The 24,599-nt window shown below is 38.0% G+C and overlaps 1 protein-coding gene and 1 long non-coding RNA gene across 5 annotated transcripts in view; one reads left to right on the top strand and one right to left on the bottom strand.

The window, feature by feature from the left end:
- rfc4 (replication factor C (activator 1) 4) overlaps positions 1 to 15,384 on the bottom strand; it is a 42,254-nt gene extending 26,870 nt beyond the window's left edge. For 3 of the 4 annotated variants that reach the window (XR_013296352.1, XR_013296351.1, XM_077583197.1), the window contains exons 1-3: positions 9,505 to 9,660; positions 8,987 to 9,106; positions 6,170 to 6,248 (exon numbers count right to left, since the gene is read on the bottom strand). Coding sequence is in view for 2 of the 4 variants with exons in the window: in XM_077583197.1 (XP_077439323.1) it covers positions 6,170 to 6,248; positions 8,987 to 9,106; positions 9,505 to 9,539 (234 nt within the window). In the remaining 2 variants the exon portion in view is untranslated. Of the gene's footprint in view, positions 1 to 6,169; positions 6,249 to 8,986; positions 9,107 to 9,504; positions 9,661 to 15,183 lie in introns of those variants that run through there. The other variant, XM_077583198.1, reaches the window with a different exon arrangement.
- Positions 15,385 to 18,542: 3,158 nt separating this feature from the next.
- Positions 18,543 to 21,724, top strand: LOC144062284 (uncharacterized). The gene is made up of 3 exons (XR_013296372.1): positions 18,543 to 18,678; positions 19,576 to 19,615; positions 21,464 to 21,724. It is a non-coding gene; the product is annotated as an uncharacterized LOC144062284 (long non-coding RNA).
- Positions 21,725 to 24,599: the final 2,875 nt, after the last annotated feature.

Below are 24,599 nucleotides of genomic sequence, written 5' to 3'. Positions count from 1 at the left end.
AGACACTGTAGGCCTGAGAGCATTAGTGCTCAGAGCCCGCTTTCACAAAAGCTTTTTTCCAGCCACTGTTAGGCTAGTGGCTCAGGACATTAAAGAAGGAAAACTTTCTCTTTTAAAATAGGTTTTAGTACTTACTCGTGTCACGGTACTGGAATTTTTAGATAAGTATTTATTAATTTTATTATATTTTTATTATTTTTTAGCTACTTGACTCAGGGTTATGCACAAGAATTCCAATGTACTTGTTTTTTAACCTGGTTTTGACTTGTACACATGGCAATAAAACTCTATTCTATTCTAGAGATTTAATTTTATTTAAGGGTGTATTTAGACCAGCACTATATGATCCGCTTTAAACGGACCAGAGTTCGTTTCCCATGCTGAGACGGACCTTTTGTGCAGGTCTGAATACACACAAACGAATTCTGGTGCGGACAAAACAAGCGGACCGAGACCCACTTTTTGGGGTGGTCTTGGTCCGTTTCCAAACGCACTTGGTGCAGTTCACTTCGCAATCTGAATACAAATCATGGCTGATCCACTCCAACTGCAAGACATATGCGCCCTTTTGGGCTAAACAAGCCATGGTAGCCAAGCATCGTAGGAGGGAAACATTGCCCGGTAGTGAATATTGTGCTAAATTTATTCAGGCTGTAAAAAACAGCCCGGTATAGCCTAATTAAAAGCATGAACAAAACACTCGATTTGGATGCTGCTCTGGGTTCGGCGCTAGTTGACTGGGACGAGATCCGGACCGTGGAGACATAGCTGTCCCGAAACTACTGGGCCGGGTTGAGGATCCACTTCGCTGATGACATCTTCTTGCAATGCGTCAACTTCTTAAATGGACTTTCGAACAATTCTAGTTAATATTGTTTAGTATCACAAACTGTGTAAATTGTTGCCCATTCGGCATCCATTGCAGCCTGGTCATCCTGGAAGGGGGATTACCACATTTGCAGTCCCTTCTCAAGGTTTATTTTTTCCCCTAATGGGTTTTTAAAAAAATGTCCTTGCCCTCTTGCGGTTCAATTAGGGAATGTTAATATTTGTCAACTGTGGGCATGTGAAGCACTTTGAGACTCTTTTGTGATTAAGGGCTAAATAAACTTGACTTGAATAAAGAGAATAATGAGACTCACTATAGCATTTTTATTTTATTTTCATCAGTGATGATGGGGCAAATAAATAGAATGTTTCCACTATGCTCACGGAGGACTAGTCATCGCTGTTTGGTGCACTGAATGATTTTTTCTATGGAAGTTTGAGATGACAAAGTTATAGTAGTTTTAATGTTGGAAGGTTGAAAGGCCTAGTTTTGAGGAAAAACGGGTTTTAAGTTTTGGTACTTGCATCTTTCAAATGTCCATAGCAACCAGTACCTTAGGAAAAAGATAAGAACCTGAAATTTTCAGGAACTGTTAAAATATCAGTGGAAAGTCAATTCCAATCTCATGTAAGGCAATCGCCCGAGATTTGAACCCTTTAAAACTTTAGGACATTTGACCTCTCAACAGAAGAAATCAGCCTCAACTTTAAAGATCGCATTCATCCTACAATTCATCTTCTGAGGCATCAGCCAAAGTTTGGTTATTTTATTGTTGCTCCTTGTGGTATTTTCTTGCTTAAATGATGTCGCATTACCACAGTGGGAAATTTGATTTAATAATTTTATGTCAATTAAAAGATTATTTACCATTTGGTGTGGCCTGTGATAAGTGCTTTGTTAATAACTTGTTGATGTTAGATATGGATGTCACATAAAGAAAAGGAAAATGTTATGATGTTTAACACAGTTTTTTTTTGTCCCACCCCCCACATCAAGTAAGGAACACAACACTATTGTATTGTACAAGTCAATATACTGTACCCTGTTTGCATTTTGGCAAGCTCAAAATGAGTTACTGGTTGTCTTTGAAGCAGAGATATCAATAAAATTCAGCTTCATGGTTCTTTACGCAATGCTTCAATATATTTGTACACGTTAGGACTTGAAAGTATATTTGTATTCAAGTTCCTTTTGCAAACAATTATCGGCTTACTTATCGGTTATCGACATCGGCATCAGTTAAAAATAGCATTATCGTGCATCCCTAGTTTAGTGTGTGAATGTACCCAGAAAAAACGTACAGTTGGGGCCCATATGGGAACCACTTGGTCTAATTGGGCTTTGGCTGGGCATCAGCATAGAGTGGGCTTTGTTGACGGGCCCCACTTGGGCAGTAGGTGGGCAGTAGATGGGCGAAACAAAGAATGGGCAATGAACTGGATGGGTTTCACTTGAAAATATTCCAATTCTGCACAATAACATCATGGGCGATGCAGCCTATTCGCTAGCCTATACTGCTTTACAATTACCGTATTTTCACGACTATAAGGCCCATTTTAAAGTCTTAAATTTTCTCAAAAATCTGCGGTGCACCTAATGTTGAGGTGTGCCTCACGACACATTGCTTATATACAAAAAAGGCGGACCTGACTGAGAACAGACACGACAGCACGGAAGAGTCAATTTGGTGGAGAGTTCTCCAGCCCCTCCTCTCCCTCCACTGTTTACATTGTTACTTTAACCAAACTCCGCTTTGTTCCGCTCGCTACCTTTTTTTAAAACATACACTAGCACTAGCATATGTTTTAGCATAATGGCATGCTACCATACGTTTTGAGCTAGCGTATGTTTAACTGTGCCTGTGCCCAATAGTGCGGTGTGCCTTATGTGTGTGTTAAACACAGAAATAGCACCCATAACTGTGACTGCGCCTTATGGTCGTGAAAATATGGTAAGTAGGATTTTCTTTTGGAACAAAAAATGCACCAAAAATACTTCAACTTAATATGTATTATTTGGACTATTAATGGGCCAGTTCATACAAGTTTGAAGGCACAAGATTTATATTCAAACCTAGAATAAAGCGCTGCAGAGCATTCTGAAAAAAATATATGGGAAAATCCTCCCCCCTTTGAGCCAATTAAAGGAAGCAACATTTTGCCACCTCAACAAGTAGTTCAGGCTCCAGGTTCATTTGTGTTGGAAAATAAATAATTCGGTTTGACAGTGATGGAACACTGACCATTTGTTGTTCTTTGGCCTTCAGTAATAATAAAAAATGTAATTGATTGTATTATTTGTCTTCTTAAAACTTGTAAGAAAATAACTGTGTGGCATGAGTGTGAAAGGAGCCCTTATGGGTACAATCAGGAACATCATAATCAGCCCAGTGGGCCTCAGATGGGAGATAGCTGGGTTGCCCAAGTGGGTTTTAGCTAGGGCGCATGAGGCCCAACTTGAGCAAAAATTGGTTAAAAGTACAGGGTGAGTCACAAGGAATACATTTCAAAAATGAAAAACAATAGAAAACTATAGCTTGGACACGTCATTGTACATACCTTCAAGTTTTTATTTAATTTTTTACAAATGCTTAATGTGGCCACCACCAGCAGCAAAGACAACATCAAGCCAATATGGGAATTCCTCCCAAACCTCAGGATGTCGCAGTCCACCATGTTGTCGATTGCAGTTGTTAGATCTTTTATGTCATCGATATTTGCTGGAAGTAATGGAACATCAACTTTGCTTTTAACATATAGCCGCCTACCCAACAAGAAAAAGTGCTAAGGCACGTTTTTGTTCAGATAAGCTTGAACCTTGCGATGTCAATGGGGCGGCGCTCCAACTTGTTGAAAAATGAATCATCGAACAAAAACTGCAGAATCAACATGGTGGACAATGACATCTGAGTCATGTTTGAGAGGAATTCTCTTATTGGCTTGATGTTGTCCGTGCAGCCAGTGGAAACCACATCGACGGCACTTGTAAAATGTGAAATAAAAACTTGAAGGTATGTACAACGCGTGTCAAAGCTAGAGTTTTCTGTTGTTTTTAATTTTTGAATTATTGTGTGAAGATTTTGGCAGATTATTTTTGAATCACCCTGTAAATTAAAATTTCAGGGTGATATTTTTGGAAACATATTTTAACTTTAAAGTTAAATGGTGCCCAAATTAGGTGTTATTTTACAGAGTTGTAGATTAGAGATGTAATTAAGCTCCACCTTCACACCAGCTCTTCTCAGTTTTAGAGACGAGTTGGCGCCATTTTCCTTTTCCTCGCTTGTCACAGGAAACACTGACATTCCAACAAATGGAATTAGGCCACTGGAAGTAATTTTAACTTACAGAAGAGACTTCCCCAAAAATTAAGATCTTAGTTCAGTGATGTCGATGTCACGTTAAATATATTTATAACGGCTACTTTATCATGTGGCTGCATAGTTCAGTGGTTAGGGTGTCTGACTTTGGTTCCATAGTACCCTGGTTTAAATCCCTGTTCTCATGACAACAAGTCAACAATTAACCGAGTCCCGGCTGGGCAGCCTAGAGGGGGGGCCCATTCATTAGCCCATTCCATGCCCATGTGGGTTTTAGCTAGGGCTCATATTGGATTTTTCATATGTTGAACTATGAAGTGATTTTCAGTAAAAGTACATTAAGTAAGTGATTCGAGTTTATTCAGGGCTCATGCTAATCGCGATTGTTAATCCTTTAGCATAGGCTAATTTTGTTGGCGTTTGTGTAATACGTGCATGTGTGTGCTGAAGATAAGGAACAATAAGAATTTATTTATCCATTAAATTCAACTCACGTTTAACATTAGTGGACTTAAAAATTAAAAATAAATAAATACATTTTGAAAAAAATATATCGATTTTGGGGAGGTGGGGCAATTAGTCGATGGAGTAATTGATAGGTGACTCAATTTTTACAAAAGTCGTTAGTGACAGCACTATTTGAATTAAAAGTAGAAGAAGATTATCTCTGTTTGGATTGCAAAGCACGGTAACCGGAACGACTATGCGCTTCTACTACAAGGTATGATGGCTTATCATGCATAATTCATTCATACATTAATTATGGTGTACTTCGACTTTTTTAGTTGCTATGTCCATCCATCCATCCATCCATTATCAGAACCGCTTATCCTCACAACATTCATATAAACCATTTGTGAAGATGCTTGAGGGGAGGAAATCCGGGTTGTTTTTAATACACCAAGCTAGCTAGCAGCTAGGCTTAAAACACTCCCTAGTTTTGATGCATACTGTCTAATAATTGCTTTTTTTCATACACTTCCATTATTATTTTTTTACCTTAGTGCTGCTAGGAAATGAAACTAGAGACCTCAAGGAGTCTATTTGTGGAGAAATCTCAAAATAGACATTTTCGACCTCCTGCTATTATGGTCAAATTACACGAGTTGTTACATTCCGACATGTGGACCTTTTTGCCAGAGCGGGTCACATATAATTTATGAATGTATTTAAGGGAAGTTGTGTCTGAAGTCCTCTTGTTTATATTTAACACATTTAAAACTTCATAAATCATGCTGTTTCTACTAAGTACTGTCTTAAATGTTCTCCAATTTCTATACTGTAAATGTAAAGGATCGCATGCCGAGAAATGTTTCTAGGAAGGAGTAATATTGTGGCCTCCCGGTTTTAAAAGTCTTCGGCTAGCCAGTAATATATACAGATCAGTGGGGATCCGCCATGCTTGACAGCTGCTTAGCATTAGTGCTAGGCTAGCGATGTTTAAAAATTAAGCATGTTTCAATGCACACTGTATGTAATTCTCCTTATCGTGTGTTTAGTTTCACAATAACTCCAACTGGAGTGTCATTAAACAGCTTGTGTCATTAAACAGCTTAAAGGACATATAGGGATGGCAGAATCACACCGATTCGTCCGCTCTGCTACATGGTGCATTCAAGGTACTTTCACAACATAGGAAACTTGCTGCATTCTGCACATTAATCGTATTTCTTCTATCATTAAGTTTTAATGATCGAGAGAAGCCAAAATCGAAATCACGATAAAATTTCGGTTAGTCATCCAGCCCTACTCCTACGTCTACTTTCCAGAGACGACCTCTGCATGTGGAACAGTTAGTGTCAGGACTTGGGTAGTAAAGCACAGGTGATCACAAATCAATCAAATCAAATTGTGCTTAAGCACTGAAATGGCTGTCAAATAATGTACAGTGCTAACAAAAGTAGGGATTTGGAGTTAATATTTAGTCAACATTCCTTGTGTTTTCTGAGGAGTATCACATTATTACTTTAATGTGTGCACACCACAGCAGTTACGTTATCATGATAAAGCAACGAACTTACATCAGCTCCTTCCAGTGACTTCTTCAGCACCGCTATGGCTTCTTCCTGAAAGGTGACTTCGTTAACCCACTTTGGCCTACTACAATAAAATGCAGAGCCAGAAAATATCCATTAAGCATTCTGCGTACTGCTGTTAAAATATTCACAACACTCTTCAAAAAATCCTGTGATTAAAACATGTCTGCTATTGATGCAAGATGCTACATAGCAGTGATCGCCAACCTTTGAGTCAAGGCACAAATATGAAGTTCGAAAAATCTCACAGCAAACTAAATGTCACAAAAAGTAGATATACATGTCATGTCAATTATGTACTTTCTGACATCTAATTGTTCTGTGTGTCTCTATAAGTCACTGGCATAGATGAACAAAGAACCATTATTTGTTATTTTTTGGGCCAATTAACTTATTCACTCCTAGCCATTTTCACTGAAGCAACCAGCTGTTTTACTGGATTTTGACTTATTTTGCAAGGCCCACAGAATATTGTGTTTTATTGCTATAAAAACATGGAAATTGCCAAAAGAAAGATTAGAGTCTCTTTTTTCATCAGGAATTATTTTTAATTTTTTTATCAGTTTGTTTTGCAGCATTTAGCATTAGAATATAGCTAAGTTTCATCATTATTCACAAATCTGTTTAAAACAGTGGGAGAAAGAGATTTTTGTAACATGGCCCTGTTTGGTCTCTTACAGCGTATTTCCATTGGAGCCCAGCACCGCACTGCTCGGCTTGCTGGCGGGTCAGCTCAGCCAAACCCACGCACGCACTGTTTCCACCTCCAATGTGCATCTGGGACGCCTGGCAGAAGTAACGCATAACTTGGCTGCAACAATAGTAGGGCGCGGGAAACAACACATAACCAAAAAACGGAAGCCATGGAGGACGACGCTGCCCGGTATCGATTGCTTGTTTAGTTTTTTGTGGTGCTTCAGATGTGGTGCCTCTTCAGAGCTTACAACGCAAGGAGGATCACCGTCGCAAAGAAAAGGACAATGTTTTATCGTCAGAAAGCTCTAGAGGCTATACACTCCGATAGCAGTGGGCGCGAAGAAGAAGACGAACACTTGTCGAAAAGGACACGGCTGGTAAGTTGTTTTTTTTCCCCTCCCGGTGTGTGCAGCTGATTCAACGCCGTTCCCCGCCCTAAGTCTTCCTATTTCCCCCCATATTAAGAAATGCAAATTTACTCATTAATGGTTTTGCGTATTCATGAGCAGCACGTGACAACGACGATCATCAAATCGAAACAATGGATGACAGACAGGGAAAGGCAAGAAAGAAGGCTAACTTCACCATGATGTAGGCTACATTGAATATTTGCGTGAATAATAATAATAAAAAAAGATTTAAAAAATACAAAGATGTACGATGAAACCCTCAATGCAGAGGTCGAGTCGCGGTAAAAAATAAAGAAAAAGAAAAAAAATACAATAATAATAATAATTTGGTATGATACAAAGGTGAGCATAAAGATATAATTTCACCAATCTTATTGTCTTTACTTAATTTAGAGAAATTTAGTTGTCACTACAGAGGCAAAAACTAGGTGATCAATAGGCCGCCTCATTATTGTTATTATTATTAGTATCTATTATTATTCCCACTGTGTTTCTTATGGATCTTCATTAAACATCACCACGGCTGTGTGGACAGCTTATGACAGACTTTATTGACGCATTTCTTTCCTTTATTTATTTATTTGCAGGACCAAGCGTCAAGCTCCATAGCAAAGATGCTTGTACCTGACTGTATTCTAGCTAATTTTTATCCGTACGATCTTGTGTCAAGATAATAGTTTTATGTAGCCTTTTATACTGCAATGACATTTGTGCCGACGGGCGAGTGAAATTACTGTAGGCACGTAAATTGTTGCGCGATGCAATGATGTAATGCATGCAGTATTTGTCCACATAAGTTGTCATTAGTATGATTTATTGCATGAGGCTTTTTCAAGATAGGTGATCAATGAGAGAAGACGAGCGTTTAAAATGTTTATTTAAGTTCATTCGTGTGCTTTTTGCTCCGCGGTGTACTTGTGTCATCGGAGCAAGTCTGGAGCAAAACAAACATTAATGTGACCCAACATCCAGCATAACTGGCATTGAGGAATCAAAATGCACCACAAAGCTGTTAGTGTCACTGTTTTTCCATGTCTCCAGAATGCGCGGATTGCGTACGGTAGGTCCAGATTTGACGTGGCGGGGCGTAAAGTTTCACGTTCAGTTTGTTTTCTATAAATACCAACTTTGGCGCAGAAATGTTCGTACGCAAAGTTTTAGCCTCATTTTTATCGTACGCAAGCTTTATAAATGACGCCCCTGGGCTCGCTCTGGCCCAATATAGGCGTGAGGACCGCGAGCAGCTCCGCACGGTCCACTTCCGACAGGGTCAGCTGTAATGGAAACGCTCGCCAACACCGTGCTGGCTTTGCGCGGTGATGGGCTCCAGTGGAAATACGCTATTATACTCTGCTGCAACCTGCTGGCCGTTTTTGTGAAAACTAGCATTTCTTCAAGCATGCTCTTCAGTTCAGAGGCTGCATCAGACCCTTATGTATGCTCTAGCATTAAAAAAAAAAAAAAAAACATTTTAAAAAAACAAATACGTCTTTGGGAGCATGGTAATATTTAAAATAGAACATATTTTTAAGTTTTTGGGTGCAAATGAGTTAAGTGAAATTTGACAATTTCCTAAGGCAGACCTTAAGAGTTCACACAACACACTATAATGTGCCCCAGCGTACTGGTTGAGAATTGCTGCAGTATAGGAAGATCAGGATAATTTTACAAATTTAATTATGTAGTTGATACATACTATTTTTCAACCCATGGAGTGAGCTTGGCTTTCTTCTCTATGCTGATCCCTGAAGCACACTTGTCCTTCTGAGCTCTAGTTGTCTGAGCAGTTGTTGCTTTCAAAAATGCTTGCATCATTCTGTGTTTTATATCAAACAACAAACAACAAAGTAAAACCACAAAGAACAGAAAATACATTAGCAACAAAACTTCATAGAAAACAGTTACTAAATACTAACAGTGTATTACAGTTGGAGAAAAATTACGGGTGCATCTCTATCTGTATTGGGTCATTCCGTGTAAATTCACACAAATCCCCAGAACCTCAACAGTGGTACCTCTTCAATTTGCCTAATTTTCATTCCATTAGTGCCTTATGATGTCAAAATAAAGAATCCGAAGTTTGCGCAAACAGTTTTCGAGTTATGGCTATTCAAAGTTTGGGTGTCACGAACACTTTGGGATCCAGGACACTACACACTACATTTTGGACCATATTTGGAGGCCCTTATCTTTTGCTTTAAGGTATGTACAGACCTGTAAATTGCTATATTGCCGAAGATTTGTGCCATATAATACAATGACAAACTAATTAACTAGTTGTTTCTTAGCATCCTTAATTAGCAATTAAATATAATTTAGGGACGGCGTTGTGCTGATGTTGGAAGTCGACAGTCGCGTGAGGACGAGTCAAGCTAGCCGTCTTGAGCCGTGATGCCTACCACGCGCTGCATGGGTCAATTTCAAAATACAGGTAGCAAAGCAATTGCATTAACCTCAATATATTAGTTGGAAGGCTTTTATTTTGAAGTTGACCTCGGCAGCGCGGAACTATGTACGACCTGAACCGTGGCGCATGATCCATACAGATCACAGCTCAAAGATGAGCCATTACACCACTCATAAAAATTTACTCATGCCAGTGCGACTGGATTTTTATTTTTATTTTTTACCAGCACAGGCTGTAAAGTTGGCCATATTTACGGTTAATTGGTCAGGAAAACGTTCAGAATTCTACTTTTGGCTCCAATGTGATGCAAAATTTTAGTTAAGATAAGCCATTTAAAACTAGTGCAAAAAGAAAAGCTTTTCCATAGTGCATTTGTCTAAAAAGTGTGTTTGCATGTGTGTATTTTTCGAGAGGGAGAACATTAAAACGCAGCCCATTTTTAAAGTTATATAGCATGGGTGGGCACACTTGGTCCTCGAGGGCCGGAGTCCTGCAGGTTTTGGATGTTTCCCCTCCAACACAGCTGATATAAGATCAGCTCATCAACAAGCTCTGCATAAGCCTGGTAATGATCCTGTTGATTTGAATCAGCTGCATTGCAGAAGCAAAACCTCCAAAACCTGCAGGACTCCGGCCGAATAACAGAAGAGCACATTTGAACAATGCTCACACTTTGAACAAGTACGTGCTCGCCTCTGGCACATTATTATCCGGAAAAAGCCTATTATAAGTATCGATACATGGTTTTATGAATCGATATTGGGCTATGAAAAACAATATTGATTTGATATTGATATATCAATATTTTAAACCCATATTTTAAAGCCATGAGTCTGCTACGCTACAGCCTTAAGATCTAACTGTGAAAAATAAAGATTGAAAAATAGTTTACTGCAGGATTTTTGTTTCAGTTACTTTCTTTTTTTTTGCTTTCTTCATGGATTTCTCAAGTACTGTATGTGCAATTGATATACTGTATTGCATTTAATTTAATGGTGTTGTTCTTTTATTGTTCTAGTTACATTTTTGTATTTAAAATTGTAATAAAAATAATCCAAGTAATATAATAGTGTTCCTTTGCTTTAAGGCGGTTCACTTTTCGCGGCCTCGCTGATTTTTTTTGGTATCATTTTGCATGTTTTTTTTACAGTGATGTACCTATTTTATGAAATTCATGACAGTTTGAACATTAAGAATGTTTTAAACATGAGAGAAATGTGAGAAAATGTAAATGTCTTGATGAGAAAAGTGTATAAACTGTGTGGTGAGGGGTTTTAGAGCCTTAAAATTACCTCGCGGATTTCATTTATTGCAGGTATTTTTTGGAACCTAACCCCATCGGAAAACGAAGAAACACTGTATATTGATCGTTGCATTGGTGGCAGGGTTATTATAGTTTTGGAATTTTTCATTTTAGTTAGTTTTTATTTCGTTTTTAATTTTGGTTTTTAAATTGACTTAGTTTTAATTAGTTTTCAAGGTATTTCTGTTTTTATTAGTTTTAGTTCTTTTATAAATCCTTAGTTTTAGTTTAGTTTTATTTAGTTTCAGTATTAGTTTGTTTTTTATAAAATGCGTATTACTTGTGCGCAATATTTAAAAAACACCATGGGAACATCTGAAGGTGCTTTTTTATTGGCTGCTGCTAGATGATGTCACTTTTGTGTGACACACTTTCACACATCCTTATTCCGGTTAATATAAAAATAAATCTACATTTAAAATCATCCCCAAAGGCTCATGCATTAAATTTATTAACAAAGACTAAAACGGAGGACATTTTTTCTAGAATTATAGTTAGTTTTAGTTGTAAAAATAATTAAAAAATAATAGTTTTATATCCCAGGACCAGACCAGTTCTTCAGGAGACTAATCCAGTTTTCAAAATAGTTTTATTTTGAAATGCAACATCAGATTTTGGCCAAAGTACTTTAGTTGGATACTTGGGTTGGCATAGTGTCCTGTAGAACTGGTTTGGTCCTGGGATAACAAATGTTGAATTTTTTATGATTTTTTTTAAAATCAGCAATATCGGTCAAAATTTCTATTTTCGAAGGAGTTTTATTTTGAAATGCAACATCAGATTTTGGCCAAAGTACTTTGGTTGGATACCTGGGGCAGTGTAGTGTCCCTTAGAAAAGGTTCTGTCCTGGAATAACACTTTGAATTTTTTCTTCTTCTTCTTTTTTTTAAAAACCAAAACCAGGTGTTGAGCAGCTTTTATTTTGAAGGTGGCCAACGCAGCGAAATGTTGGCATGTTACCGTGCACCGTATTAACAATTGTTGGGGCAGCTGGCTTGACTTTGTCTTTTCGAGTGGAGGCAATTATTTTTATTTTTTTAAATCTAAACCAGGTGTTGATTAGCTTTTATTTTGAAGGTGGCCAAGGCAGCGGCATGTCGGCATGTTACTGTGCACAGTATTAACAATTGTTGCTCCTTTGACTCTTCTAGAAATTACGGATTCCATCAAAAGTCTTAAATAAATAAATCTCCTGGGGTCGATGGAATAGTGTCAGAATTCTATAAGATATTTGCAGAGCAGTTGACCCCCTTTTTGTTAAGTGTTCACAGAAAGTATAAATAATAGATCGCTCCCTCCTACTTTAACCCAAGATCTAATTATTTCTTATTTTATCACTTATTTCTAAACCAAAAAAACATGTGCTTTTTCTTGATAATTGGCATCCGATTTGTCTTTTGAATAATGATTATAAGATATTAGCAATTGCTCTTGCCAAACGACTTAAATTAGTTTTAAATGCTTTCATAGATGAATCTCAGTCCGGGTTTATGAATAATAGGCATAAAGCTAATAATATTAGGCTGGTATTAGACATTTTAGATTATTCTGAATTGATTAATGACAATAGTTATATCCTATTTCTAAAAATTTTACAAGGCGTTTGATTCAGTGGAACACAAGTTTATTTTTAAATCTTTAAATAAATTTGGTTTGGGTTATTTTTTTCGTAAAGCTATTCGCACACTATATGCTAAGAATAACAGCTCTATTAAATTGAGTACTGGTACCACTCCTCGTTTTGACATTAAACGGGGAATCCGACAAGGATGTCCGATTTCTCCTTACCTCTTCCTCATTGTTGCGCAACTTTTAGCTAACCATATTAAGTCAAACACTTTAAAAGGAATTAAAGTTGCAGAGCGAGAAATATTTATTAGTCAATTAGCCGATGATACCACTCTTTTTCTCAGAAACTCTGACCAGAGAGCGTCTGCTCTGGATATCATCAATGTGTTCTCTAGGGCTTCTGGACTATACCTGAATGTAAATAAATGTGATCTTATGGCAGTGAAAGACTCTGCTGTTGGCTCGATTTTGAACATTCCTGTCAAAGACACGGTTACATATTTAGGAATAGCTATCATTAAAAATGAAAAAAAAACATTAGTCCCCTGAACTTTGCACTGATTATTGAAAAAACTAAAAATAGATTTAATATGTGGCTTCTTCGAGATTTGTCTTTAAGAGGGAGAACCTTGATAAGTAAAGCAGAAAGTATTTCCAGACTTACTAATGCTGCCCTTTCATTGTATGTAGATAATACGACCATTAAAGACATAGACCAGATGCTTTTCAATTTTTTATGGAAGAATAAAACACATTACATTAAAAAATCTGTAGTTATGAATACATATGAGAAAGGGGACTTAACTTCTTAAATTTTGACTCCTTAAATAATACATTTAAAATTAACTGGATTAGGTATTTTCTGAATAATCCTGACTCAATTTGGAACTGTATTTCGAACTATGTTTTTTCCAAAATTGGTGGATTAAGATTTCTGTTGTCATGTAATTATAAAATTGAAAGAATCCCCATTCGCTTATCTAACTTCCATAAGCAGTCATTGCTTGCTTGGTCACTCATCTACAAGCATAACTTTTCACCACACCGCTACTCTATTTGGAATAACCAAGACATTTGTTACAAGAACAAATAATTTTTTTTAAAGACTTGGTTTGATCATAAAATCATCTGGGTGAATCAATTATTTAACAGCAGAGGAGTGTTATTTACTTATGAGGAATTTCTTCTACACTTTCTGATGCCTGTGACGCCTAACAATTTGCTGTAGTTTTTTATGCTATTTCTTCTGGTGTATTAATGCTGGTGTTGTAGCTTACACTCCTATTGCTGATATCGCTGAATCAGCAATTGGTAGATTATGTTTCAATCCTTCCTGTCATAAAAACAATCGCAAAATCCGTGCTCTTTTCCAAGCTGATATTGTGTCTGTGTCACCTGCAATATCATACTGGAACTGTCGTGTAAAGAATTTATTTTGGGGAAAAATTTGGTACCATGCCTCAAAAATTATTTTTAGTGAACAAGGTAAAGGAATTGTCTTTCAATATTATTCATCGTTGTTTTCCTGTGAAATCCTTTTTTGTTAAATTTGGTTATGATATAAATCTGAACTGCTCCTTCTGCGGCTCCCAATCAGAGACTCTTGTGCATCTGTTTTGGAAATGTTCTTATGCTCGCAAGCTATGGCAAGACATTTGCAAATTTATTTTGGACAATATCTTTTGTAATTTTGAGCTTTTCTTACCGAATGTTTTGCTTGGATTTTTGAACTATGACAATTCATTTGAAAAATAATATTATTTGATTAATCTTTTAATTTATCTTGCTAAGTTTTACATTCATAAATGTAAATGTGTGAAGTCAAAACCTATTTTTTTCCCTGTTATTGAAAGAGATAGATATATATTTACGATCCATCTCTACTTCCAAAAATAAGAAGGCTATCAAGGCCTTAAATTTGTGTTCTCATTTTGGTGTTTTTAATATTTCTTAGTTTAAGACACCTGGCATATTTTTTATTTTACTTAATTTTTTTATTTTATTGTTATTGTGAGATTATTGTGTACTGTGATGTTTGTTTGCTTGATGTTTGCTATGTTTGGCTTGTGATTTCAATTTGTTAAATAAAGCATAAAAAAAAGAGCGCGCACCAAAAAAATTATATTAATAATAATAATAATATTTTTTTAAACTTATTAACAATTGTTGGGGCGGCTGATTTCGTCTTTTCAAGTGGAGGCTGTCCTGACCGCAGTCGCAAATCTAGCAAGAACCAACTCTGCCGAAGGGACCTGTGCACGTGTCAGCTCCACACCTAAAGTGTGTCGTACCAATTATTCTGCTTAAACCGTTATACAGTATAATTTCCTACTGCGCAAGCACAGAAGTGTGGGGTATGCTACTCCGACAGGTATGCTGTTCTGCCGGTGTTGTAATATGTAACTCGGAACTAGCTTACTGCCTTGGGCGGAGTGATACGCACTACAGTGTAAAGTTCGTCATATTCAACCATGTCTCATTATTACTTCCCAAACAACACAACAGACCGGACACGGGAAAATATCCACTTCGATAACAGAAACGGCCACAAAGCACTCTTGCCCGTTGCGAACTATGTATAAGCATTAGCCTATTTTTTGAGTTTTATACGCACCCAATTTCGCTTGTCCGTGACGACGTAGTGAAAACTCCGTCTTCAGTTTGAAGTCAACGACTTAATTTGTTTTTAAAGTATGGAGTGGATAAAATAAGCCAAAAATCTAGCCTCAGACTGTAAGCTGATATGACATGAGGAAGAGGACGATATTTTCCCGCACTGTATGACAAACTTCCGTTGACGAATTTAATACAGCCAATCGAATGTTGCAAAATCCGGAAGGTGATATATTTTGTTCTTCTTCTTAAGTTGTTGGGGGTTTGGCAAACAATTTTCGTCCAATACCGCCATCTTCAGAAAAGGAGTGTGGGTCTGTGCAATCCTATATCACAGCCTTATATTATTTTTTATTAACCGTATTATTCCCCCAAAAATCTAAATAAAAACTTAAACATAACTCATAGTAACTTCTCTGGAAAATGTGTCTAGTATTCAGGGCTACTTTCTGACCTCTTAAATAATTAATTAGTTGTTGGTCTTGTCTGAGTCTGACTATTCTTAAAACATCATTCTCGAGCAAGATCATCAATCTAGGGTGGAATTAGTGTTAATTTTGTCAGCCATTTTTAAATTTCGTCTCAGTTTTAGTTCAGTTTTAATCACGCTTGTTATTTTTTAACATAGTTAGTCAACCTCTTCCCGTTTTTATTTACTGTAGTCCATTTTTAGTCAACTAGAAATCTAGCATTTAATCTTTATTTTAGTACAAGAAAACATAATTTTATTCGTCTAGTTTTAGTCACTAAAAACTCAACATTTTAGTCTAATTTTAATCAGGACAATCTTTTTACAATGTTGAACATTTCTGATCTAAAACTTGATGAAAAACAACTTGACACACAATTACAGTATATAAACAAGAGGCTACTATGGTTCCAAGCTACAATGTAGTGTTACAGAGACAGATAGGCAGAGACAAGATTTTACAAAATCATAAAATTTTCGTCTCGTATTTGTTCATGAATTGAAATGTCCATCGATTTTAGTACAATTTTTAATAAGTGAAGCACATTTTCGTCTCATCTTCATTAGTCGACGAAAATGCGTAATAATTTAGTCCCAGTTATTGTTTATTAATGAGTGTTTTAGTCCAATCTAGTCTCAGTGTTTCCCAAAGATTTTAAATCAACTTGGGTGGGTGGACTCAGGTGCGTGGACTACGGGGGTTTAATGTTCCCATCCCTGCTACTTGTGTCTCCTCTAACCTCATGATCCTCAAGTGAGTAACAGGGAACTAATGTTACTGCGGTATATCTAGTCGCGACAAGTTTTTTATATATTAGGGGTGTGAATTGCTTAATACCTGGCGATTCGATTCGTATCACGATTCATAGGTCACGATTCGATACCGATTAATCCCGATACGAATCTATAAATTGATTATTGCGATTTTTTTACGCACATTTTCAAAATACAAATCAGTAAAATTGTACATGTACACTGTAAGATTTGTATGAAAATGTATTTATTTATCTGAAAATTCAGGCTTATAACTGAGCCACTGCATTTAACAAACAGGTTGCAGTCTGTTTCATGTTTCATTAATATAACATTCTTCCATGCTTAATGTGTGAATCCTAACCCTAAGTAAGACGTTTTGTTGAATATTTCCATAAAAAATGTATGTTTAAAAATCGATTCGGCTGCATATTGAATCGATTCGAGAATTGCGTGCTGTAATATTGCCATATATTGCCGAATCGATTTTTTCTATTTCTATTTTGGTTTTAATTAAATTTTCTTGAAATCTACTTGGGTGGTCACCAGTTTACTTGGGTCCATCCATCCATTTTCTTTACCGCTTATTCTTCACAAGGGTCGCGGGGTGCTGGAGCCTATCCCAGCTGGCTTCGGCCATTAGGCAGGGTACACCCTGAAACGGTTGCCAGCCAATCCAGGGCACACAGAGACGAACAACCATTCACACTCACAATCACACCTAGGGACAATTTAGAGTGTTCAATTAACCTGCTGTGCATGTCTTTAGAATTTGGGAGGAAACCGGAGAACCTGAAGAAAACCCACACAGGCACGGGGAGAACATGCAAACTCCACTAGGAAGGCCAAAGCCCGGATTCGATGTCATGTCTTTTGCACTGGGAGGTGGACATGCTAACCAGTCAGCCAATGTGTTATTATTGTTATTTAATTTATGCATGACTGTCTGTAGTCGCTGTAGACTTTTTTTTTTTGTCTGTGTTTATCAAAATTATTGTTCAGTCAAAAGAAACAACTTTTGTGTTGGAAAGTGTCTGTGACAAATGGTTGAATAATTATGCCACAAGTCTTGTTGTTTTATGAAGTACAGTAGACACATTTCAAATTATGTCACAATGTTTATATCATGATGATGAATACAAAAAGATATCACTAGGCTAAGTGATGACATTTTAGCCACTAAATATCCATGTGTTGAATTAGAAAGGCCGATCACTACTTCGATCACAGGAGTCAAAGTCTGGTCTTCGAGGGCTGGAGTCCTGCATGTTTTAGAAGTTTTCCTCTTCCAACACAGCCAATTCAAATGATCAGCTCATCAGCAAGCTCTGCAGCAGCCTGATAATAATCCTAATCAGGTGTGTTGGAGTAGGGAAACCTCGAAAACATGCAGGACTCCAGTCCTTGAGGACTTTGACACCTGTGACTTAGATGATTAGAGCTCAAGTATTGTGAACTATTATTGTAAGTAGACTAAAACTGAATGTGGAGCAAGATATGTGTATGTGTATATATTTGTAGGTTATGTGAATGTGTATGTTTCTAACAAGTACCGTATGTTTTGAGTTATTTGGTCATGTCTGTTTTTGTGTGTGTTGTGATGGAATTATATTTGTTTTATTTACATAGACCTTGGTTTAGGTTGTCTGTCAGATTGTTTAGTTTTTATTGGTTTGTTTTTTTAGGGTTTATTGGTTATGATTGTAACGTTTTTTTTGTGTTGTGATGAATTGCATTTCTCTTGGCTAGATAGTCTTTGATAAAGACTGTTGGTCAGATTCTTGTCTTATTTTTTGTTTTTTAGTTTAGTTTTGTTTTCTTTTTAATGGAAAAAAGAGAACATTTGTTCAAATAGGAATGTACAAAAGTTTATATAAAGTAGGCATTTTCTTTATATTTCAGATTTTCATTTGAGCTGGGAAGTATTTGATAGATGTCGTTGGAAAGTTAGATTTATATTTTGTTCATTATTTTGTATTTTCTTTTCTTCTTCTGTCCTTTTTTATGGCAAAATAAAAACAATTAAAAAAAACAAACAAGTAGACTAAAACTGCGCTGTTGAATGGAAATCTGAATTTTCATATGCTGTACAGTCTCACTCTACTATTAATCTCTCTTGTGTTTGATTCAAGGTCATTGACCACCAGTGCACTAAACATGGATGGCATGCATGCAAAATGCACGCCAATGCTAATGGTCTATGATTTAGGCCTTGTCCATGTTATGTCTCGGGTGTGATTGGAGGACCCAAATGTGTTGAAGCAGAGCGAACAGGTAGAGGTGAAGTCCAAACTTACTCCCCCCCACCCCCACCCCCATAACTGTTTTTATTCTTTTCTTTTCCCCCCAAAATACAAATACAAGCCAGGATATCATACAATGTTTACACAATAAACAAAAACAAAATAAGTACCCATAACACTAACTAGTGCCCTAAGTATTCCTATTCAATTTAAATCCAATAATAATAAATCAAATCTACTTACATCATCATTTGTTTATGAATTTAATAAAATACTTCCAGATCGCTTCAAATGTGTCCTTTTTGCCCTTCGAAACATATGTAATTCTTTCTAATGGAAGAGTTGCTAACATTTGGCATTTCCATTGTTCCAACGTTGGTCTGTAACATTTCTTCCAAGAAAGGGATATGCATCGTTTGGCATTGAGCACACATAAGTCCAAAAGCGTACTTTCATTACAAGAAAATGTATGTCTCTCAGGGTAGAGGCCAAACAACTTGGGGTCCATCGGTACAGATTTAAGGATAATCTTTTCCATCACATTTTTAACCTCCTTCCATAACAATACTATCTTCTGACATTGCCACATACAATGTAGTAATGTACCCCTATGTTCCACACACTTTGGACAAATATCCGGAATGTTTACATTACATCTATGTAGGTCCAATAGTGTCACACACACCCTCATTAACCATTTAAATTGAATGAGGTGTAGGCATGTATTAAAAGACCTGGTGTGCGCCAGAGTACATGCTCTTTGCCAAATCTCTCTCCGACAGAACTAAAGTCAAGTCTAAATTCCAGGCTCTCAACTTATCATTGGAATTTTCTGAAACTTGGGACATTAGAAAATTATACAAATCAGAAATTATACCCTTTTTTAGCCCATTCTTTGTCAACATTTTCTCTAATCTTGTTCGTGTAGGTCATCGGAATTGAATTAAGGCGGCGAGTCCGGAAGCGAGGTGAAGCTCTGCACATGCTTCGGGATGACATCTATGAAAAGTTTGCCATCGCTTATGGTGACCGCACGGAACTAGAGCAAGACATTATTGCTGTAGAGATTTTTACCAATGCTGCAGATGTCGACATAATTCAAAAGCTTCTAGGGGAAAAACCTTGCACGCTAGCTGAAGCGTATGATGTTGCACACTGACATGAAGTCCCAAAGGATGCTGCCAGGGCCATAGTGCAGATGATGTGGCCAGGTTTGGGGCCCCGTGGCTCCACCACAAGAACAGCCATGGTGTTTGAGAATACTACAATTGTGAACTGTTTGACGCCAACCCAGTAGCCGAGTCTTTCACATTCACCACAGGGCAGCCTCTAGTGGGGGTAGTGGGGGTGGCCCGCACGAGAAGTAGCACTGTCCAAGTGTCCACAGAGCAAGTGAACCACAACAGACTAGCTTGTACCAGGGTTGGACTCTAGGGCAGCTTGGCAAGGCCCAAAAGAATGACTCTGACATTGCACCGGTTTAGCATTGGGTAGCCAGTGGAGGGAACCGGCCACCGTGGTCCTCCATTGCTGCCCTTAGCCCTGCCACAAAGGCATACTGGTCACAGTGGGAAAGATTGTACATTAAAGAGGGAGTGTTACTTAGGAATTTCCTAAGGTTTCCTCCCACATTCCAAAGCATGTCAGGTTAATTGAACACTCCAAATTGTCCATAGGTGTGATTGTGAGTGTGGATGGTTGTTTGTCTCTGTGTGCCCTGGATTGGCTGGCAACCAGTTCAGGGTGTACCCCGCATACTGCCTGAAGCCAGCTGGGATAGGCTTCAGCGACCCTCGTGAGGACAAATGGATGGATGGATGTTACTTAGGAAATTTTTCTGCCCGGAGAGTAAAACTTACTACCCACAGATCCTCCTGCCCCGCACATTACGTGAAGCTCTAATGGAACAGATGCATGATGGGCTAGTCGAGGGTCATTTTTGGGGGGAAGAACACTTGTACGTGTCAAGACAAGATACTATTGGTACAATCTGAGGGACGACGTGACCGTGTGGTGCCGCTCATGCACCAGTTGTGCCGCTAAGGCCCGGCCAAAGAAGACGCCACAGGCTGCCCTGGGCACTGTGAGGATTGGAGACCCCATGGAGAGGATCGCAGTTGACCTCATGGGACCTTTAGATTAAACTGACAGAGACAACTGATACATTGTGGTTGTCCAAGACTATTTTAGCAAGTGGGTGGAAGCCCATCCCGTCCCCAACGAGAGGGCGGTGACAGTGGCTGAAAAGACTTTCTCCAAATGGGTATGTAGATATGGGGCTCCACATAGAACCAATTTTTAATCAGCTGTTTTCCAGAGCTTGTGCCAGTTACTAGGGATTGAAAAGAATCACACTACCCCTTTTTACCCACAGACGGGCAAGTGGAGCGCTTCTACGCCACAATACAAAAAACACTGGTGGCAACCGCCTAGAGGTGCCACTGGGACTGGGATTTGATGCTTCCCCATGTAGTCTTGGTTTACAGAGCCAGCCGACATAATTCTACTGGACTGACCCCTAACATGATGCTATTTGGTCGAGAAGTCACTGAGCCCATGGACTTAGTGGCTGGCCTCCCCCCTGATGACACTAGTGCCAGTTCACCACCCGAATATGTTGCACAACTACAAGAACAACTTGAGCTCTCGCACCGACTAGCGCGAGAGGCCCTAGGAAAGCCCTCTGAGAGGGCAAAGAAACAGTATGACAAAAAGAAACAATATGACAAAAATATTTGCCAGGTCCAGTATAAAGTTGGTGATGCTGTGTGGTATTTTGTTAAAGGCACTCAATCAAGGGACTTACTTTGTTATAGGCCTGCTTGACAACTTGGTGTCCCAGATCCAGAGGGGGCCAAGGCCAAAGGTCAAGGTTGTCCACCACGATAAACTCAAGGCCTACCACTACCGGACCCCACTGGATAACAGCTGTGTTCCAAATTGTGCTAATACCTAGTGCCTTCAGAGATAAGTGAGTAGTGGTTACTGAATAGGGATATAATGTTTAATACCTATGTGTGCTAACATCCATTAAGAATTTGTTTATTTGACATGCTGGAGTGATGTTAAAAGGTTAACAGTCATCCGGAGTCGGGGTAGTGTTACAGGCTAAGCCTGGCCCTTTAAAGAGTGGTATTATGGGGATAGAGTGTTGCGGTGCCAGTAGAAAATAGAACTGCAGCAGTAAATAAATTGTTGCTTTAAAAAGAGGGGACATTTTTTAAATTTAACCAGTAAATTCGCCAATTCGTCCCAACTCAGTTGTTTAAATTTCAAAAGAGAATTTGGGAAAATATTACAAGACCAAATTCAATAAGCGTCAAATAACGGAAAATATAATAATTAAGATTGAAATAAATTTTATCCTATCCTTATTCACATAAGCTGTTTTCAATTTCCGAAACCACACGACATTTACCAGTATTATCTTTTCTACTATAAAAAAATAGAAATATTGTAGCTTAAGCCCATAAATTTACAAAGAACCCCCGTTTTCAGCCAACTATCAATTATTATTGAGATATGAAGTCGCCCTCCATTTATCATTAATATTGCGGCACCCAAACGGAGTGGGGTATTCATTTTAAAAAGTTATTAGAGCCACTTTAGACAGGCCCACATCAGTTGGGTCAATAGACCACAGTGCCGCAGTTTAGTTTAGTTTTGTAGTTTTAACATGTCACCATCAAGCTTGCTAGTCCCCCTTGTTGATGTCGGTCCAAAAGCAGATTGTTCTAAAACAGACATAGAGACAAACAAATCAGATTAAATCAAAATAGGCATCAAGAGTTTTAGAATATAATAAATCTGTGTGTATAGAGCGTTGCCAATCAGTTGCTTCTGTGTACGGAATGTTTTACTGTATATGTTATCACCTATACGTGTCAAAAAATAGAGTGCAGTGTACACAGTCAGATACCGCATCATATGGTCTGAGATCACTAACTCAAGGAAACATTCTTGGTGGGGGCGGAGTCACCAGCGCAGTGGAGCAGTTTTTATGAGCAGATCCTTTCCCATAGGATTCTCAGGACAGTTCGGGGCGTAGGAATGCATGCAAGGAAGTCTGTGCGGAGCACTGTGTATTGGAGGAGTTTGCTTGTATTTAAAACTTTTGCATGTCAGGGTACAGTCATTGCGGAAACTGTCCACCAGGTGGCGCGAGGAACCGTTGCTGTTCATCAGGTGGCGGCCGGGACTGCTGTTGTTCATCAGGCGGCGCCAGGCAGTGCTGATTAGGGGAAAAGGGCAGATATTGTTGTGATGATGCCCGTACTTAAACCACGCCCCCTCTGTTGGTGGTAGTAGCCGCGCCCATGTTGTCTGCAGCCTCTGCTCCAGATGCCACGTGTGTCCTGTCTGCATTCATTTAGCCATTTGTCCAGTAGGCAGTTGACCTCAGTTGAGACAATGATCTTGATTAATGAAAGGCACCTGACTGAAACATAATAAAATCTGCCCCAACATTATTAGGTGATGACATATCAGTAAAAAGTCGGAAGAACAAAATCCTCCTTTATTTAAAAATAAATAAATAAATAAAAAATAATAAAATTCTAAAAGTTTGCAATTAAATATTTACTAATTATAATTCAGTTTTGTTATGTTTTACAGTATTTAATTTAATATGTTTTGCATACCTTCGTAAATAATACTTAAGATGAGATAGGACAGCTTTGCTCTAAAAATTTACAAATATAATACAGAGTCAATTGGCAAGTGTCCAGTTTTCAATGAATATTCCACAAGAGCACGGCCAATGAAGGCCGCAGCCCCCCTTGCCAGCTTTTGGTCAAACATCAAGTCAGAGATTATTTTTAATTACATATCACCTCAAATTATGTCAAAAATGTGACAACTCCCAGATGATGCCCTCATGTAATGTCCTGTCCAGTCTCAGGGACTCGCACGCAAAATGGCCGACTTCAAATTCTGAAATGGAACTCAAGAGAGAAAATAAAGGTTAAATAATGTTCTCGCGTTCGAGGAAAGACAATTAGCTATAAAAAAAAATATTTAATGTAAAAAAACAACCACAAAAAAAAAACTACCATATATTTCTAAAAGCAGACCTTATTATAAAAATAAAAATACGGATGTCACCTGCCTCTAGCATCTGTAAAAGCAGACCTAATTAAAGCACATACAAGCGCAACAATCACACAATTAACCCTATCTCTTTTATAGAAAAATTATATTCCCTCTTTCCAAAACTTTTGAGGCTTTCGGCTATTTAATTTGGAAAAAGAGTGACATCTGGCGGTCAGCTAGAGTCATAGCAACTATAATCTTCAAAGTGATTCACCTAATTAATTTATATTCCAATATCACAGCAATACATTCAGTCTTGCAGTTGTGTATGTGTAATAAACGTGAGGTACACATGGAAGCGTCTTCAAAGTGATTCACTGTACTAGTCAATGTGATGTGCTGTTATTCGTTCGATTTGTATAAACAGAGTAAATGTTATGACGCAAGTGCGCTGTGATGCCAGATAATCAAGTATGTCAACATCAGTCTTTAGGAGATGCTATTGAGGGCCTTAGAGAATCAGTTACGGCAACAATTTATGTAATGTCGTCTAATTATTTAACATAGGCACTGACGCCCGCGGCCTGTAAAACAGAGTCGCGTTAGAGATTTTTATTAGTAATATTACCGTCCCAATCAATTTATCCCGTTCAGCTTTTACCAAACGGTTTTATTTATTTTATTACGTAAATTCGTCGTCTACAGCTGTTTTTATTTGCAAAGCGAGAAAAATAGAAAGCTATTTACTTAGACACATCAAAACCATCCGAGCTTTCTTTACAGTACCACCCAAAGTCAACATTTCAGCATTAATCATAATTGAATACACTTTTCTTACAGTTACGTCCGGGTTTTTCCTCTATATAAAAAAAATACATATATCTCTAACACTTTTTTTAACCAGCGATCGGCGTTTACGTA

Source organism: Vanacampus margaritifer, chromosome 13, assembly GCF_051991255.1.
Source record: "Vanacampus margaritifer isolate UIUO_Vmar chromosome 13, RoL_Vmar_1.0, whole genome shotgun sequence".
Taxonomy (NCBI): domain Eukaryota; kingdom Metazoa; phylum Chordata; class Actinopteri; order Syngnathiformes; family Syngnathidae; genus Vanacampus; species Vanacampus margaritifer.
This window is presented reverse-complemented; position numbering and strand designations above follow the sequence as displayed.